This window comes from Crocodylus porosus, unplaced genomic scaffold (genome assembly GCF_001723895.1).
Source record: "Crocodylus porosus isolate Cpor-Errol unplaced genomic scaffold, CroPor_comp1, whole genome shotgun sequence".
NCBI classification, from domain to species: Eukaryota; Metazoa; Chordata; order Crocodylia; family Crocodylidae; genus Crocodylus; species Crocodylus porosus.
This window is the reverse complement of record NW_017728926.1, coordinates 1,046,519-1,063,353: the sequence shown is the minus strand read 5'-3', so window position 1 is coordinate 1,063,353 and position 16,835 is coordinate 1,046,519. Positions and strand designations below refer to the sequence as shown.

Sequence of the window (16,835 nt, the reverse complement as noted above, 5' to 3'; positions counted from 1 at the left end):
CTCCAAGCCAAGACACTGCATGGGGCAGAGGCTTGTGGAATGATCCAGTCTGGCTTTTCCTGTATTCCTATGTGTAACAGGAAGCCAGAAGGCTCCTATTAGTTTAAAATGAAAGAGTACCAGGTTGAGCTGAATCAAGGAGGATTGGCAGTTAGGAAACAAGTTAGCTGCTAATGAAATGGCTGCCAGCAGACAGACCAGTGTGCAAGGCCTGGGGAGAGACTAACTAGGGGAAGGTAATTGTTTTGCCTCAGTATCAAGTCGTTGGGCCTCAGTGACAACAGAGGTAGGAGAAAGAAATCAACCCGAAGCTGTGAATCCCACTCCCCCACGCAACAACATGCCCCCACTACCAAAGAAACCGTGCATCCAGAATTGGGATACTCACTCATCTGAGGACCCATCAAGCCTGATGGACGTCATCCTCGATTTTGAGGGACCGCTACTGCTGGTGAAATGCTGAAATGCTCTGTTATCAAGCGGGGACCCCTCCCTAGGTACATTGTCCTGCTGGGGCCTGGCCATGCCCCCCTCAGCTCAGCACTATGTAAGGGATGGCTGCTCTAGCACCCCCTGGCTTCTAGCTTGAGCCACTGCAGGCATGTGGCTGCATTTCTGGGCTGGCTGTCTGGTTACAAAGCTGATTTACCCTAGCCAGGTTAGACTAACTTGCAAAGATTGACTCAATTCAGGCTCAGGTTCTTGAATGCCTGTCCCTGGCTTTAAAGCCTGTGCCTGGGAGCACGTGGCCAGTTTGATCCTGCTAGCCACTGAGTGAAGAGTTCCTGCCCTGGAAAGCTGCAGTGAGAGGCTCTGCTGACTCCTGAAATGCCTGGTGCAATGGACAGCCCAAGGCTGGGGGGAAGCTTGGAAGACAGTCAGTTGGCTTGAAGTTTCTTTTGGGTCTGAGTGCTTTGTTTGAATTTGACAGGTGGCTTGGGTTTGGAACTAGTATGGGCAAGAGGAGTGCAACGAAGCATGGAATTAGAGCTGGAGTGAGCCCAGAGAGAGGCAGGTGCATGGCTAGGGAGCCCAGAGAGGGCAAGATGGAGCTTGTGCCCAAGAAGCCAGTCCTGGTGTAGCAGGTCTAAGCTAAAGGGACTAGCCAGAGCAGGGGGGTGGAGGCCAGGAAGGTTAAGGCCCCAACAAGGGAGTGGAGGCCTGAGGTGACCTGGAGGTTTTGCCCACTTAAGTGATGAGTAGAAACATTTGTGAGGCATAGACATGGCTGTAGGGGAGATTCAGAGGCTGTGATTAGCCCTTAAGGTGATGAACAGTGGCATCGGTGCTTATGATCTTGCTTCGTCTTGCTTGGGGAGCCCTGGGGCAGCCTCCTTTTCTGAAGTCATAATAACATCGAGGTGTGGCAGGTGAGCTGAAGGGGAAATTACCCTAAGGAACCAGAGAGGACAAGGGTACTCTAAGGGCATTATGGCCACCCCAGGGGCAGGACCCTGTTACACCGTGGATAATCAGGAGAGGTATGCATGTGTGCGGAGATGCCAGTTGAAGGTGGGGAGGCATCTTGGCACAGTGCTGTGTGAACCTACTCCAGGGTATCTCTACTGTCTGCTCCCCATGGATTGCACACGTGTCTTGTGTTGTGCCCAGGGTTGTGAGGGTTCTTACTGAAGACAGTTCCACATGTTCTATTCAATCATGGGGTTTTTTTCCAGGCTAAAGGAAATTGATTTAGTATTTGGCAGTGATGCCAAGTTCATGAAACCCATCTACCAATACCATCTTAATTTAACTTACAAACTCTCTCTACTGATTTTCCTGTGAGCAAATCACTTCTGATCTGGAAGTAATGGGCCATATCATGCCTGCAAGCAGGAGCGATGACTTATATTGATGTCACCCACTGGCTTTTTATAGAAATTATTAATAAATCAGTAATTCTATCTGCAGTGATGTTGTTGTGTTTATAAATATTTAATTCACCTTCAGGTGCCTGCATCTCCTCCACCAGCTTCCTCTTAGATCGCTGACGTAGCACTGAGCGCTCAGATGCTGCACAGGAGATGAAGTTGTCAGAGTAGCTTCTAGGGTAGAAAAGGTTAATAACAAGGCTGCTGCTTTTTCCTTTTAAGCTTTATATAATTTGGCTTTGGGGCTTGGAAGTTCAAGCTGGCAAAGTACAGTTTCTCCTGCCTGGATTAAAGACCTTAGAGATGGGTCTAACTCTGGAGAGACCTCCCCAGTGTAGACTTTTAAAACTGATGTAATATCAAATGGAGCAGGTGAGGCAGGAGAGAGAGACCTCTGCTGGGCAGTCCCTTTATTGAGAGTAGACTGGGTGTAGAGGAGCTTGGTTCTATAAAACTTTTGAGTTTCCAAAAGTTCCATGCCAATTAATTCTTTCTTCTTTGTTTTATTTTTCAGGAAATTGCAGCTTATTTAATAACTTTTGAAAAGCATGAGGAATGGCTAACGACTTCCCCTAAAACAAGGTAACATTGCTAGTATTGCAGCTGGTGAAAATGTGCATTGATTTATTTTCACTGATTACTTGACTTGCTAATCAATTCATTGACCACAAAGTGAAAACTTCAAGTCTTGCTTGATCACTTGTGACACCAAAGTCTTATTAATTGACTTAATGAGCATTTTATTGAAAGAAATCAGATTGATTAAAAATAGAACACCTGCAATCTTGACAGGTAAAACTTTTAACCTGATGGTTTAACATTTAATTGTATGCTTTCAGATGAATGGATTTAAAAGACTTGGTTGAATGAAGGCTATTTATCTTGACAATGCTCCCTACTGTCACTAACCTGCTAGCCAGATATGAAAAAGTCCCTTGTGTTTTGCCTATTTAAAATGCAGTTTTTGCAATTGTTTGTGTTTTGGCATTTCTTGTTGGGGTTAAGTGTCTGGCAGTGAGGTGGTCCCAAAAAGCCAAATTAGTAGTCATGTTTGCTGTTTATTGTGCAGTAAATGTCATGTATTCTTTTAACTGTCATAAACATTTAACTTCTTCAGCCCCATGGGAGCCAGTATGTTGAGGCTGCAGATGTTTTCCTGTTGTGGGATTCTGACGTTTTTCTTATGTTAAGAGGCATGAAGTTACGCCTACTTGCCACTGAAAACTGAACTTTTTTATGGTGAGGGTGTACATTTCTGAAATGTTTCCCGATGCACATTTTTCCATTTGTTTACATGGCAACCTCTTTCCCAGTGATTGTGGCCAGAGTTTCACAGAGCCAGTGGAGGGTTAGCTTGGCAGCAGGGCCTTCGTGTGTGCTGAAGTTCTGTGCTTTCCTCATAGTGCAGCAGATGAGAAACTCAGTTCATTTTCATACTTGGATCGCAAATAGGAGGCTATGAACACAAGTGCCAGGGAAAAATGGATTAGTTCATGTTGCAGTTCAGCCATAACTTGACCCTCGATAATTCAAAGAAGACTTCTTGTGACTTTTGTGAGGTGAGGTCAGGTTAGCTGGAAGGGGGGCCCTCCTACTTCTGGCCCCAGGATTCCTGTGTGCTGGCTGCTGTGTAGTGAAAAAGCCAATGTGTAGGACACTCAAGATGGCACTTTGAAGGCAGAGAGTTTCCCTTATGTTTCCCATTGGGGATGTCCCCAGGAAACACACAATGGGGCCCTGAAGAACCAATGCAAGAAAAGCCTGGAGTAGTTTATTGCTGGGTTTGCCATTCTATTCCTTTGTAATTAGCAGAGGCAGAAATTATAGTAAGACATGAGAACTATTATTGAGCATAACAGATAGTACAGATTAATTTGCTGAATGTTTATTTGGTCATCCTGGAAGGGAAGATTTAGGTAAAGAAGGAGGGTTCAACAGCAGTTCAGGAATAGGGAAGGATGGCTTTCTTTGGAAAATTAGAAAACAGCTTGTGTTAACTTTAAGATGTTCTTCCTCATCTTCTGGAGAACAAGAGGTGCCTCAAGATCCTTGTGAATTACATTATTAAACAGGCTCTTTGTTAATCAAAATGTAGTATGTGTTAGGGCTGAGAAGTAAGAGAGGTGAGAGGATTTTATATGTTGTTATTATCCTGAACAGTGCTGGAAATTCAACGAGACTCAAGTATATAGGGTCTGCCTCTCATTGTTGGTGACAGGGATTTGGATCTACAGTGTACAGGGCCTGCTGTTTTATGTTGGAGACTGTGTAAATTGTTTGTCTTTTGTGACTCACTGACTGCAGGCCACTAGGCAATGTGATGCAGTTGGAGAACACTATTTTCTGACCTGGGAGCCTGAGTTATAGAACTAATATATAAGAACTTCTCATTGAACCTTTGCCAACTCAAACTATTGAGTGATCAGAAGGCATATTAAGCAGAGTCAGGGGATATATGCAGTACTATTAAAGGCATCAGATTATAAATACATTTTGTAGAAGTGTTTTAAGATGTTATGGGTTTGTTTAGTTTGCTAAAGGCAATGCATGAAAACAGCAATTTTCCTATTAATATTACAATATCCTGCTCCTGTGTGTTTACACTTGAAAGCATAATGTCCCACGAGAAGGAAAGCTGTGATGGCTGTTCAAGGACCTTCTTAAATTAGTTGTTGAGTTCATTTTGAATTTTTTTTTTAATATTGAAATTAATTGGTGCAGTTAAATGCTGAGTTCATATAAACAGGCCTTTTGGTATTAAAGAATTAATGATATTGATCCAGCACTGAACTGGAACATTCCCCATTCTTCGTTTGCTGCTGCGGGTGCTGCTAATTTCATTGTAGAAAATTAATAAAAATGAATTGCACTGCTGACATTTATAGCGTTTCTTAATAAAATGATACATAGCGTGAGTTGAGGGATCACTATGAAATGAATTTCTGTAGTTAGGTCTCATAGAGATGTTGGTATGTGAGCTTCAGGAAGAGGTTGACACTTGTCTGTGATGCTCTCTGATGGAAGATGAATATGTACAAATAGATTTTCCTCCATCCTAATTATAAGGATGTTGGGAGCAAAATATTTGTAGTTCATTAACGGGTTGTGCTATAAGAGTTTCTTTAGCTGGAGGAAACAAAGTGAGTAGTAATAAATCTGTAGGGGAAAAAAGGATGAAATGGCTATTTTGCAGTAATATTTCTCTTTGTGCTAAATGTCAGGTGTCTCTGCCCTACAGTGACTGTGCGGTGGAGGTACTGGAATACTGATCAGGCACATGTGCTTTGAGAAGACTTGGAGGATCTCACTAGGTAGTAGCTAGCAGTGTGTGCCCCCAGAGCCAGATGTTAGATGGCTGTTACAGTACGGTACTGCCCTATGACAAGTGCTTGCTGCAAATTGGAATCCATAATAAGAGGTCAGCAATGCGATATTGTGAATCCTTTGTAAAGCTGGCTCCAACGTTTTGGGTTCACAAGGAAACATTCAGAGGTGATGTGAATGATTTAGGAAGGTGCAGTGCTATTCAGTCTCCATCCCCCATTTGCCACTGGTTAGCCCCACCATGTTGTCCATGACGCTAGAATAAAGGATGTTTATCATGAAAACCTGAAACCTTGCTCCAGGGTTTGGGTTTGCTTTAACTGAACTGGGTTGAATGAGACTTGATTTGGGAAATAATTGGGTCTTAGAAATGTGTGTGTTAGCATACAGGAAGCAAAAAATGGAGAGGCTTTGAATTTCAGGCAGTAGCTCTATGTTGGCAGCATAAGAAGTGGCTTAAAATTTTACCTTAAAATAATCACTTCATTATCTTAAAAACAGGTATTAAATTAAAAGAACAGATTTCCAGTGTTTCCATAGAAAAATGGCTCCACATGGATCTCCTGTTATTTCTGTATTTTGAAAACAAGCAGTATATTATGCCAGTCTGTTAACACCATCATAACAACTTTGAAGAAATGCTAAGCAAATGTCCAAAGGGTTCTTAAAGACAAACTAAAATGCTGATGGTTTTCCACAAAAATCTTGGTGGGGTGACTCTGAAGTCCACAAAAGGACAGTGCTGTAGTTTGGTTCGGTTTGAGACATTTGTACTCTTGCAAAACATGCTAATAAAGGTACTGGACTATTATAACTAATTCATTAAAACTAGACAATGTATCTACATAAATTAACAAGTGCATTTTGTGATGTAGTAACCTTGATGTTTTCTTGTAAATGTGTTTTGTTTGCTTACTCATTAATTTGCCAGCTAATACACAATCGGTCTTCTAGTCATTAATGTGAATTATTGAAGTCCTACTGTAATACAGCACTAATAAAGTCTTTGATATGTCCAGTTTCTAAATGGAAATCATGGAAAATTACTTGTCCTTCTCATAGGAAGTGCAACATAATTATTATTTTCATTGGGTTTTCAATGGCACAATGGATTTTTCTGACCCAAACAATCTTGCTGGATAAAGAAATCTATTCTAATAATAGTCTTTCCCAACATGGTTTCTGTAAATACTAATTTTTCAGTAGTTTTCATTTTCAAGAGCCTTAAAAAATATTAATTCTCATCACATCCACTTTACATATTTCAAGCATAAGAAAACTTAGACACTGATGGGTTAAGGGATTTGCCAAAGGCTAAAATGGGGATCAGCAGTAAAGTTTGGATTAATATTCAGGAGTTCCAGTTCCATCCTGAATTGTCTTTCTAGTCCACTAGATCACACTGTTTAGCTATTATGTTTGGAATTCAGTTGTTGATTGAGCATGAAGGCATGTCTCTTCTTATAACTGATGGATTTTATCCCCTGTACTTTGATGCAGAGTTATTTACCTCTTTCATGTTGCATTGCATTTTGTTGACCATATTTTCTTGGATGACAATGGCATTACTTACTATATTTTACCTTCCTTTTGAAATACAAAAATTGATTAAAACATTATTAAACAGAAAAGGGGAAGTCTACTCTATGTAAAACAAAGAATATAAATCTTCTAGTTTGTCCTTTACTCAGAGCTGGGGCGTGTCAGGATTTGAAAGTTGTGCATGAGCTTCTTGGCACAACAGTGTAGCTGCAGACAGCTCAGGAAACCTTAGCTCAGTGTCTCCTGCTTCATCTGGATTCCAGTCAGGCAGTGAACAGTGATACAGTGACTGCATTGGACTGAACCATGGTGGCATAAATTAGGAAAATCAGGCCCTTACAAACGAGAACTGCCTATCAGGTGAGGATGGTAGGGAGGATGATTTCAGATGGATATGTTTTAACTGCCAGTAAAATTTGCATTTCCATTGCTTTATTGCTGTCAGAATCAGCAGTGTTGTACTGGTGCTGAAATCCACTGCACTTAATTTGTTCAACAAAATATAACATTTTCTGTGTTGTTCTGCATGTTTAGATAGTCTGTAAGACATCTCCGCAACTCTGCTTGGACCACTGCCATATAATATCCTTGGTATTTTTGCAAGCTCAGGCCTAGGGGTTACAACAGGCCACAGAAACAAGATAACATGGCAGTTATAATGCCAGTCTATACTGGGATCCTGCACCGAGTTTCTAGTAGTTTTTAAATAAGAATGTACGGTTCGGGGGGACGGGACTGCACTTGAACTTACACTAGTGGGAGTGAGCTGCAGGATAATTGTAGCAGTGCCTTGCGACCATAAAGCCTGTTTGGTAGGTAATTGTGAGCTTTCTGCTGGGCTCAACTAGAAGGATGCTCTGGAGCAATGCTCCCCATTACCAAGTTCAGTTCTACCACATTTTGTTAGTGCAGTTTCCAAATGCTTGTTATGACATAACCTACAATCACTGGCAAACTCTCAAACCTGCCTGAATGGCTCCACTTTCCAATTTCAATTGATTGCTTTGGCAGTCTGAGAACATGCTGTTGTAGCAAAGGCCCCAAATTGATTTCAGAGCCAGTTTAAAAGATCTGGCAAACTTTGCTTCTTGGTTACATAAAATAGTTGGCCTTTTAACTTCAAGAGCTGGTTTTACAGCAGCCCCTGGAGCCTGTGAAGACTAGTGCGATCTACATAAGTCAGCTGCAGAAACTCTGAGTAACACTTTCACATTTAGTCACCTAAGCCTGAGCTTGGCCATGGTACTGTTCATTCAATAGCTCTAAGTTACATTTTACCCCTTGCCAAGAGGCCCAGTGTGAGCAGTGTCTTTTGCAAACCTACAGGCCACACCATGGCTTTCCTTAGTAGCCAGGGTAAACAGCATCCTTTTCTATAATTTGGGCAATAAATATTACTCAGAATTATTTTACGTAAGGTTGTACTGGTTGGGGTTCAGGTCTTGCTAACTAGATACTATTATTTGGTTGAAGACCACCAGGACATTCACTTGAGAGACTGCTTTATTTACATGCTTGAACAAACTGAAGCAATTACGATCCAAAGAGAGAGAGGAAAGCAATACTAAGTACCCAGCTTTCCTATTCCTCACATAGTCCTTTTGGGGGAATATGGTGAGATACCAGATAGTTTTCATTCCAACGGGGTTTCCCCACTCCCCACCTCCACAGCTTTGTGCTGGGAAGCATTACCCTAGGATGTTATGCTAGGCACTAACTTCATCTTATATTTGGGAGGCTTCCTTTTTCTTATTTAACCTGTTGTATTCCACTTGTTTTAGTGTTACTACTTTTTGTGGGTTAATTTCAACTCCTGCCTTTAGGTTATTAACATATTAATTTGGTTACTGTAGCAATACTGCTCATTTTTCCTCTAGACAAGTATTTGTACGTATTTCCTAAAAAATACTCCTGCCCAGCCAGCATTCCCCTCTGCATTTATTTGTTCAGCTCTTCAGTTTTTATAAAAAACGATTATGACCAAAGTTCACAATCTTGCCATTAGGCTAAATATTAGCGAGTCTGAGGCCTACTTTTATGCATGGATTATAGAGGGTCCTTGGGCCTTCCTCCTTGGCATTACTGCCTTCTAGTCTTAGGGGGTGCCTGTACACATGTGCGGAGGCTGCTCTCACCTGCTGGCTGGAGTGTGCTAATAAGCGTGCTCCAGCCAGCCTCTGTATCCTGTGTATCACTGTCCCCCCCCCACTTCAAAATGGCGGTGGGGGCACTTAATTAAAGCTCGTTCAGTGAGATTTACTTAAAGCACACTTGCCGTCATTTTGAAATGCAGGGGCACTGATACAGGAGATGCTGTGGGCACTTTAATTAGAGTGGTTCTTGAAGCCACTCTGTTTGAAGCGCCCCCACTCCCCACCCTGGCTAGGGGCTGACATTCAAAAAGCCTGAGCCTGAATTGATTCAATCTTTGTAGGTTAGTTTAACCTGGCTAGGCTGACCCGGTGGTGTAGAACAGTGGTCTCCAAACTTTTTTGATCGCGCACCCCTATCAGTAAAAAATTTTTGAGCACGCACCCCCAATATATGTATATTTATTTATTTGACATACGGACCGAGTGAGGGCACGAGTGTCAATCCGTATATTAAATATTAGTAAAGCTTAATTTCTTTCTTATTTTTTTAGATTAAAAAAATATAAATAGAAGTTCTAATATTTTCTTTGCGTACCCCCTGGGGTGCGCGCACCCCACTTTGGAGATCACTGGTGTAGAGGACTCCTCCCCCATGGTTGCATGCACTCCCTCCATGGCTGCAGCCTTGAGCACGGAGCTCGGCTGGACAGGGTAGAGTGGGCAGCCATGGGGGAGTGTTTGCAGCCATGGGGGTCCCCTAGACCCTCCTCCTCCACCCTGCCCAACTGAGCCCCATGCTCAGGGCTGCAGCCTTGGAGGGAGTGTGTGCTGTCACGGGACGAGTCCTCTGCACCCCCCACATCCACCCTGTTCAGCTGAACTCCACACTTGGGGCTGCCAGTCTGGGAGGAGGAAGAGGGGGAAGAGTTTCCCCCAGGATGGAACAGAGCCTCCCCCTGTCCCTCCGTTTCCCCCTGGGGCTCGGCAGCATGACATGGAGCCCCCTCCTCCCAGGCCTGTGGTGGCAGGGGGAGGGGAGGAAGAGTAAGAGTCCCTATCCAGCACCTCACAGAGTCCCCCTCCCCACCCTGGGATGAGGAGGAGGGGGAAGAGTCCCCCCCCAGCATGGAACAGAGCCCCCCTCCCAACCCTGCAGGACCTACCCAGCCTGGCCCTGTTAAGGTGAAGGGGATAGGGATAAGGATTAATTCCTCCCTCCTCCCTTACCTGCAGCCAGGGTCTGCCAGCTCCAGGGGCCACATCTATAGCCCCCTCTGCTGTGCTACTGTGCAGACAGGCTGATCCCGGCTACAGTGGGGGAAGAGGGGAAGGAGGGAAGAATTAACCCCCTTCCTGTCCACTTTGCCTTAATGGAGCTGTGTCACCTGGTATCTCTGATAGGGTTGGTCCCTGCTTCAGCTAGAGAGCAAAGAGCCCCACCCAGCCCAGATTGTATGCTAGGATGCTGGGAGTCTCTGGTTTATCTTAAATCAGGAAGGGGTATGGGGCAGGCATTGCATAAACTGGCTTGAGCCAAATCAGTTAAGTCTGATACTGCATTCAACCAGGTTTATCACAAACCAGTTTCAGCCATTTTGAAACTGGTTTATGTGCACTGATTGTTTGTTCTGTTACAGGTTTAAACCAGTTTGTGATCACTTAAACCGGTTTATGTGTAATGTGTGTCCCTAGCCACAGACATCCCCTCTGGACTGAAGAAATGCAGGCACATGCCTGCAGTGGCTCAGATTAGAAACTGCGAGGCACTAGAACAGCTCTCCCTTCCTTTCCAAAGTACTGAGCTGAGGAGGGGCCTGGCCAGACCCCAGCAAGATGCTGTTATTACGGAGGGGTTCCCCCCTCCCTTCGCTCCTCCCCCCTTTCCCTGCTTGCTGCTCCTGGCCAGGGATTTACACAGCATTTAGTTACCAGCAAGTAGTTACATAGCATTTATCACCCCATCAGGAAAACACAAGCCTCTCTCATTAGTTCAGGTTCTTTTTAAACAACTTTTTCCAAGGAAGGGAGGGACATTACCAGCTGAGCTGTTGATTAGCTCCAAAAAGCTCTAAGCGGACATTGTCCTGTTTGTCTTTGTCCTGTCTGCCTTATAGGGACACCTCTCAGTGTTAGTTAGCATACCACATGCTGGCTTTAGTTTGTGCTGTGGGAGAGAGGAGGGAGGGATCCCTGTTTGAGCAGTGAGTGGTTTGGGAGATGGGGGAATGGTGCAGGGGGGAAAGCCAGGCAGACACTGCTGTGCCTGCTGTGTGCCAGAGCTGCAGCCAGGGAGCAGGGGGGAGGGGGTCAGCCCAGCTCTCTGGAGTAGTGAGCCCCTGCAAAGTACCTGGGATTCTGGGGCACTCTGGTTTAAGTTAAACCAGGAAGGGGTTTGGGACAGACATTGCATAAACTGGTTTGATCCAAAGCAGTTAAGTATGATATTACATTCAACCAGGTTTATCTCAAACCAGTTTCAGCCATTTCAAACTGGTTTATGTGCACTGAACATGTGTTCTGTTTCAAGTTTAAGCCAGTTTCTGATCACTTAAAGTGGTTTATGTGTAGTGTCTGCCCCTAGACCCACCCCCCCCCGAGCACTTGTAAAAACACTCATAGTTGAGTAAGCAAGTGCTAATTCACAGACTAACATTCCTTCCTTAAGGTTAGCTACTACTAGTGATCGGTCAGACATTCACGGTTAATAGCCTCTCAGTGTGCATTGCTCGGAACTTCCACCAAAGGGCTGGTGAGCAGGTGCATGGCAAGGGACTGCATGTCTGCTCCACATATGTGTACTTGTTGGTACTTTAGTCACAGTATAGTCTGGAAAAGAAGGGGGAAGATCGCCCTACTGCCACTTGGCTCACCCCCTCTGTCTCCCAAATCGCCTCACTGCCCCTCATCAACACCCTGATCCCCACTCCACCCCTGGATAACTGCCCTGCCACCTGAGTCAGTCCAAGAGCAGTGATGGCAGCAGCAGCAGGGGGGAGGAGGTGGTCCCTCTCCCTGCCTGCTTCTAGCCCATGCCATTCCTGTGCATCTGGTTTTGGCCCCTATTGGGTGTGGTAGATACCTGGCAGATGGTTGCCCTCCAGTTGCCAGGTCCTGACAGAGGCTGACAGATCTTGGTGCATTGGGCCATCATGGTCTGCAGGGACCCCGGCAGTAAGCAGGAAGGAGGAACCCATCTACCAATGTCTCGGCCACTCTTGGGCTGATTGGTACAGCAGGACAGTGATCTGGTGGTAAAGGGGCTGATGGAGGTGCAGAGGGGGCAATTGGGGCAGAAGAGGAGTAATCTGGGGGTGGGGAGGGCAATTTTGGGGCAGAGGGAGTAGCAGGCTTCTCCCCACCCACCCACTCCTCCCAACCCCCCCCAGTCCTGTCCCCCCCTTTCTCCATGTGCTTCCCTCCCGACTCACTCTGTCCCCACACACCTGTTACCCAGCTGTTTGCAGCTTCCTGTTAGGGCTGTAGACTCCAGGGTGATAGCTAATCCACCTGGGATCAATGCCTCCTGGGATTAATCCCCCCACAGTTGTGGGGCAAGGTGGGCATGCTGGAGGGGAGGGACAGGATCCAGTTAGCTCTAGACAGGTTGCAGAGGTAGGCAGATGAGAATAGGATGGAAATCAACGCAGACAAGTGCAAGGTGCTGCATCTGGGGAGAAGGAACCTGCAACACACCTATAGGCTGGGGAACTCCCTTCTTGTCATCACTGTGGCAGAAAGGGATCTTGGAGTCATTGTTGACTCCAGGATGAACATGAGCTGCCAATGCAAGGAAGCAGTCAATAAGGCTAACAGATGCATCACAAGCAGATCCAGGGAGGTGATCCTTCTTCTCTATGCAGCATAGGTCAGGCCACTGTTGGAGTACTGTGTCCAGTTCTGGGCGCCGCACTTCAAGAGAGATGTGTCTAGCATTGAGAGGGTCCAGAGAAGGGCCACTCGCACAGTCAAGGGGCAGCAGGGCAGGCCCTATGAAGACAGGCTAAGGGGTCTGAACCTATTCCACCTCCACAAGAGAAGGCTGAGGGGGGATATGGTGGCCATTTACAAACTCACCAAGGGGGACCAGCGGGAATTGGGGGAGGCTCTGTTCACCTGGGCACCACCTGGGGTTACTAGGAATAATGGCCACAAATTGTTAGAGAGAAGGTTCAGGCAGGACATCAGGAGACATTACTGTACAGTTAGGGCTGCCAGGCTCTGGAATGGGCTCCAAGGGGAGGTGGTGCTCTCTCCTACCTTGGGGTTCTTTAAGAGGAGGCTGAACAGATATTTGGTGGGGGTGATATTACCCTCCACCTGTTTCTGCCCACAGCAGAGGGTTGGACCTGATGATCTGTTTAGGTCCCTTACAACCCTAAGCACTATGATACTATGATACTGGAGGACTGCAGAGTGGTGGCTTTATCTCAGGGGAACATCCAGAATTTTACTTAACTCAACCTAGGTGGTCCAGCTCATGGATAATCCTGGCCTGAAGTGAGGTAACTTTAACATGCCTAAAGGACACATAGCTAGGGTGACCATCTTATGGTTAAGGGAATCCAGAAAAAGGTAAGGGAATCTAGGATAGTGAGTGCTGCACATGCACAGACACATGCACATATACACTGACCGTGAGGCTCCCAGGAGACCTGATGGTGGGGTTGGAAAGTGTGGAGGCTCAGCTGGGCTCCGTCTCCCATGTGTGGAGGCTGGACCAGGCTGGGAATGGCCCTACCCACTTGCTACCAGCAGCTGCCTTGTGCCGTCATGCTCAGCATGGGCCTCAGTAGTGGGCAGCTGTCCTGGTCACCCTGCGCAGGTGCCTGAACCATGGCCCCCGCTTCTGGCCTGCCTCATCCCAGCTGATCCCTACCCTAGGCAGGAGAAGTAGTGCCCAGCCCAGCGTGCTCCCTGTGTCCAGCTTCTGGTCAGGAGCCAGGCTGGGCACTACAGGTGGCAGCAGCCTCTGTCTCTGCCTTTAGCAGCCAAATTCAAGACTTTTGCTTCAATTTACACCAACCTGCTGGGACTGTCCCAGCCAATCTGGGACATATGGTCACCCTACACTTAGCACTAGTTAGTGAGTCTTAATGTGTGATCATTCAGGTTTCAAGTAGTTTTAACATGATCTAACTGTAACATGTAATCTCACCCTTAAAGTCTGTAGGTTACGAAGTGTTTGAAGTGATTGCTGAGGTGTGATGGTATTTGCAATGATTACTAAGGTGCAGTTGGTGTGGATGTTTGACTAAGGCACAATTCCTGCCTAAAACAAGGCTTGGTTTCTGAACCCAGACACTATTAAGGGGTGTGCATATTCTATGAACAGACCAGGCACCTAAAGTAAACAGTTAAATGCTAAAATTTGATTATGAATATTCCGTGTGGGCACTGTTTTCTGTCAAGGTCCTGTATTCTGTCAAGCTGGATAATAGCCCAAATCTAACCTTTTTTTCCCTCTTTCTGTGGCATCTGCCTACTTAAAGTGTTTTGTTTGTTTTTTTCACTAGTGCTATATTAAAGACAGTGAGATACAAATGGTAGGCCACCTCACAACAAGCACAGAATAATTGTGCTTTGGCTATTTTACTCACAGATTTTGATACAAAGGGTTTTTAACCATCTCTTTATATCCAGTTAGCACTGTGAGCCATACACTATGCCAGTGCAAGTATGTGTTGGGGGAGGGAGGGGGCTTCCAGTTTTAGATTTTCAGCTCAGAAAGGCACCATATGGTGTTTCAAGCCAGCAAGACTTGGCAATGATTAATAATTCTGGAACTAAAAAAGTTCAGTTGCAATGTATTCATACAAATCAATGGCAATTTACATACAGTGTCAGTACCTATTTGTGGTAATTTAGTTTTACTTCTGCTACCTAGTGGTTTATTTTTAGCATTTTAATTTTCCTCTTCTGGGTTAGTAAAGCAAGCTTTGCTTTTCATTTAAGAGACAAGGATGATAGAATGTGCAGCATTTCCTATTGATAAATGTTGACTTAATAAATCAAAAACTTGGCAGCACCCAGTTCATAACAAATAAATAAAGAAGGCCTGGCCCCATTGGCAAAGTGCTGTTGGAATCAGGGAATCTGGTTTTATATCTCTACCACACCCCCAATTTTTCTGCCTTTTGGAAGCGGAGGAAAGTATCTCTAACCACCTAGGGTTTACACAGAGAGATTGAGAAAGAAACTAGGGTTGCCAACCCCCCTGGATTGACTGGGAGTCTACCAGAATTGGCATCAATCTCCCAGCAACAGTTGAAAGCAGTCCGGGAGATTGATATTGTGAACAGGTTGAACAGCACAATTAATGACATTATGTCATGTTGGAAAACAAAATCTTCTGGAGTAGCTTCAGTCTGAGTTGGCAACCCTAAGACAACTCCCTGGGCTAGGGACAGACATTCAAAAAGCCTGAGCCTGAATTGATTCGATCTTTGCAACCTGGTTAGGCTGAACCGGTTTGTAACCATACTATCCCCTCTTGACTGAAGAAATGCAGGCACATGTCTGCAGTGGCTCAGGCTAGAAGCCAGAGGTGCTAGAGCAGCCCTCCCTCCCCTTCCATAGTGCTGAGCTGAGGTGGGGTGTGGCCAGGCCCCAGCAAGATGCTTGAATCTAGCAAACCAGGCAATTCTATCTGGTCTGCAGGGCCCCTAAAAATTTAGAAAATTAATATTTATCTGCTCCTAGCTGCCTGTAAAAGACGATGGGAGCCAGGAGCAGTATGACTCAGGAGAAGCTGGCAGCAGGACCCAGCAGCCCAGCAGCAAGGCCCGCCCAGCTCCACCCCATGCCACCCCTAGCCTCCTAACACCTCCAACTGGAAGCCTCTGCCTGGCGGAGGCTTCTGGCCTGGGATCCTAGGGCTGTTTCCACCTCCCTCCTCCAGAGAGAAACTCAGATATCAGGGCTGGGCTGGGTTGGGTCTGTGGCAGGCCAGTAGGGGGCGCTCCTGCATTGAGACACCCATTTCACTGTGCCCGACCACCTTCCAGGCTCTGAGTGCCGCCCTGGGGATGCCTCACGTCTGGCCGACCCCCCTCCTGGAGCACACCCACTAGGCTGGGGGTTCCACTGCCACCACCCAGGGCACTGGACTGATTCTAGCTCTGCGCACCCTGGGAGACACAGGCCTAGTAGTCCTCAAGTGTACTTGATTCGCTTCAAGAAGTTGGGATGCTTGCCTCAGTCAGAAGCTCAAGTAGTGGTCTCCCTTAGTCAGCCGAACCAAGGGAACCCCAAGGCATAATCTAGACCCACTCCCAATAAATCTCCCACACTAGGTACAAAGGAGAACTTTATTGGTTACAGAGGGTAGGGTTAGAATAGGGTACAGGGTACAGCAATGTCAGATAAATCCCAGAGAGCAAACTCCCATGGCTGGGTAGCCTTTGGTCACGCATCTGAGTTACTGCAAGCTATATATCTAGTTAGATCTCAGGTAGCTTACTGAGATAAGCATCATCCAGAGGCAGTTGGAAATTCCCTCTGGAGGCAGGCAGTTCCTCGATCATGAGTTTTGAGAGAGGGTTCAAGGTTCAAATGGCTCTTCTGTGTCTCTGAGTCTCCCTCATGGCTGCTGCCCCCTGTGACCTCATTTACGTGGTCCAATGGAGGCCAGCACCTGTTGGGTGTCAGCCAACCAATTTGAAATACATCACTAGTTGCCGGGCAGACTCTAGCCCACCAGGGAGCAAGCCCCTCACCCAGGTATGTGATACCAGTTGCGTAGGCAGAGGGAGCATTTTTTCCCCCTCCCTCAGGAATGTATGCAGCTCAGGTTACCCAAAGAGATAGGGTAAAGGTGTTTCTCCTCTGCTGGGCACATCCTAATCAAATTGTCACAAGAGCAGAGTTTTCCGGGATAAACAAAGGTGGCCTTCTGCCACAGGGCCTGCTCCTGCTGAGTCTTGTGGTTGTGGCGATGCAGCTGGGAGTCATATGGTGCTGGAGCAGCTGGCAGCAGGCAGGAAAGCAGGAAAATGGTAGCTACAGG

At 46.0% G+C, this 16,835-nt stretch overlaps 1 protein-coding gene across 1 annotated transcript in view; it reads left to right on the top strand.

Annotated features, from left to right (window-relative positions):
• The window catches only part of CAMTA1 (calmodulin binding transcription activator 1), a 1,228,941-nt gene that overhangs the window by 302,918 nt on the left and 909,188 nt on the right, over positions 1 to 16,835 (top strand). The window contains exon 3 of the mRNA XM_019541692.1: positions 2,386 to 2,453. Coding sequence (XP_019397237.1) covers positions 2,386 to 2,453 — 68 coding nt within the window. The remainder of the gene's footprint in view (positions 1 to 2,385; positions 2,454 to 16,835) is intronic.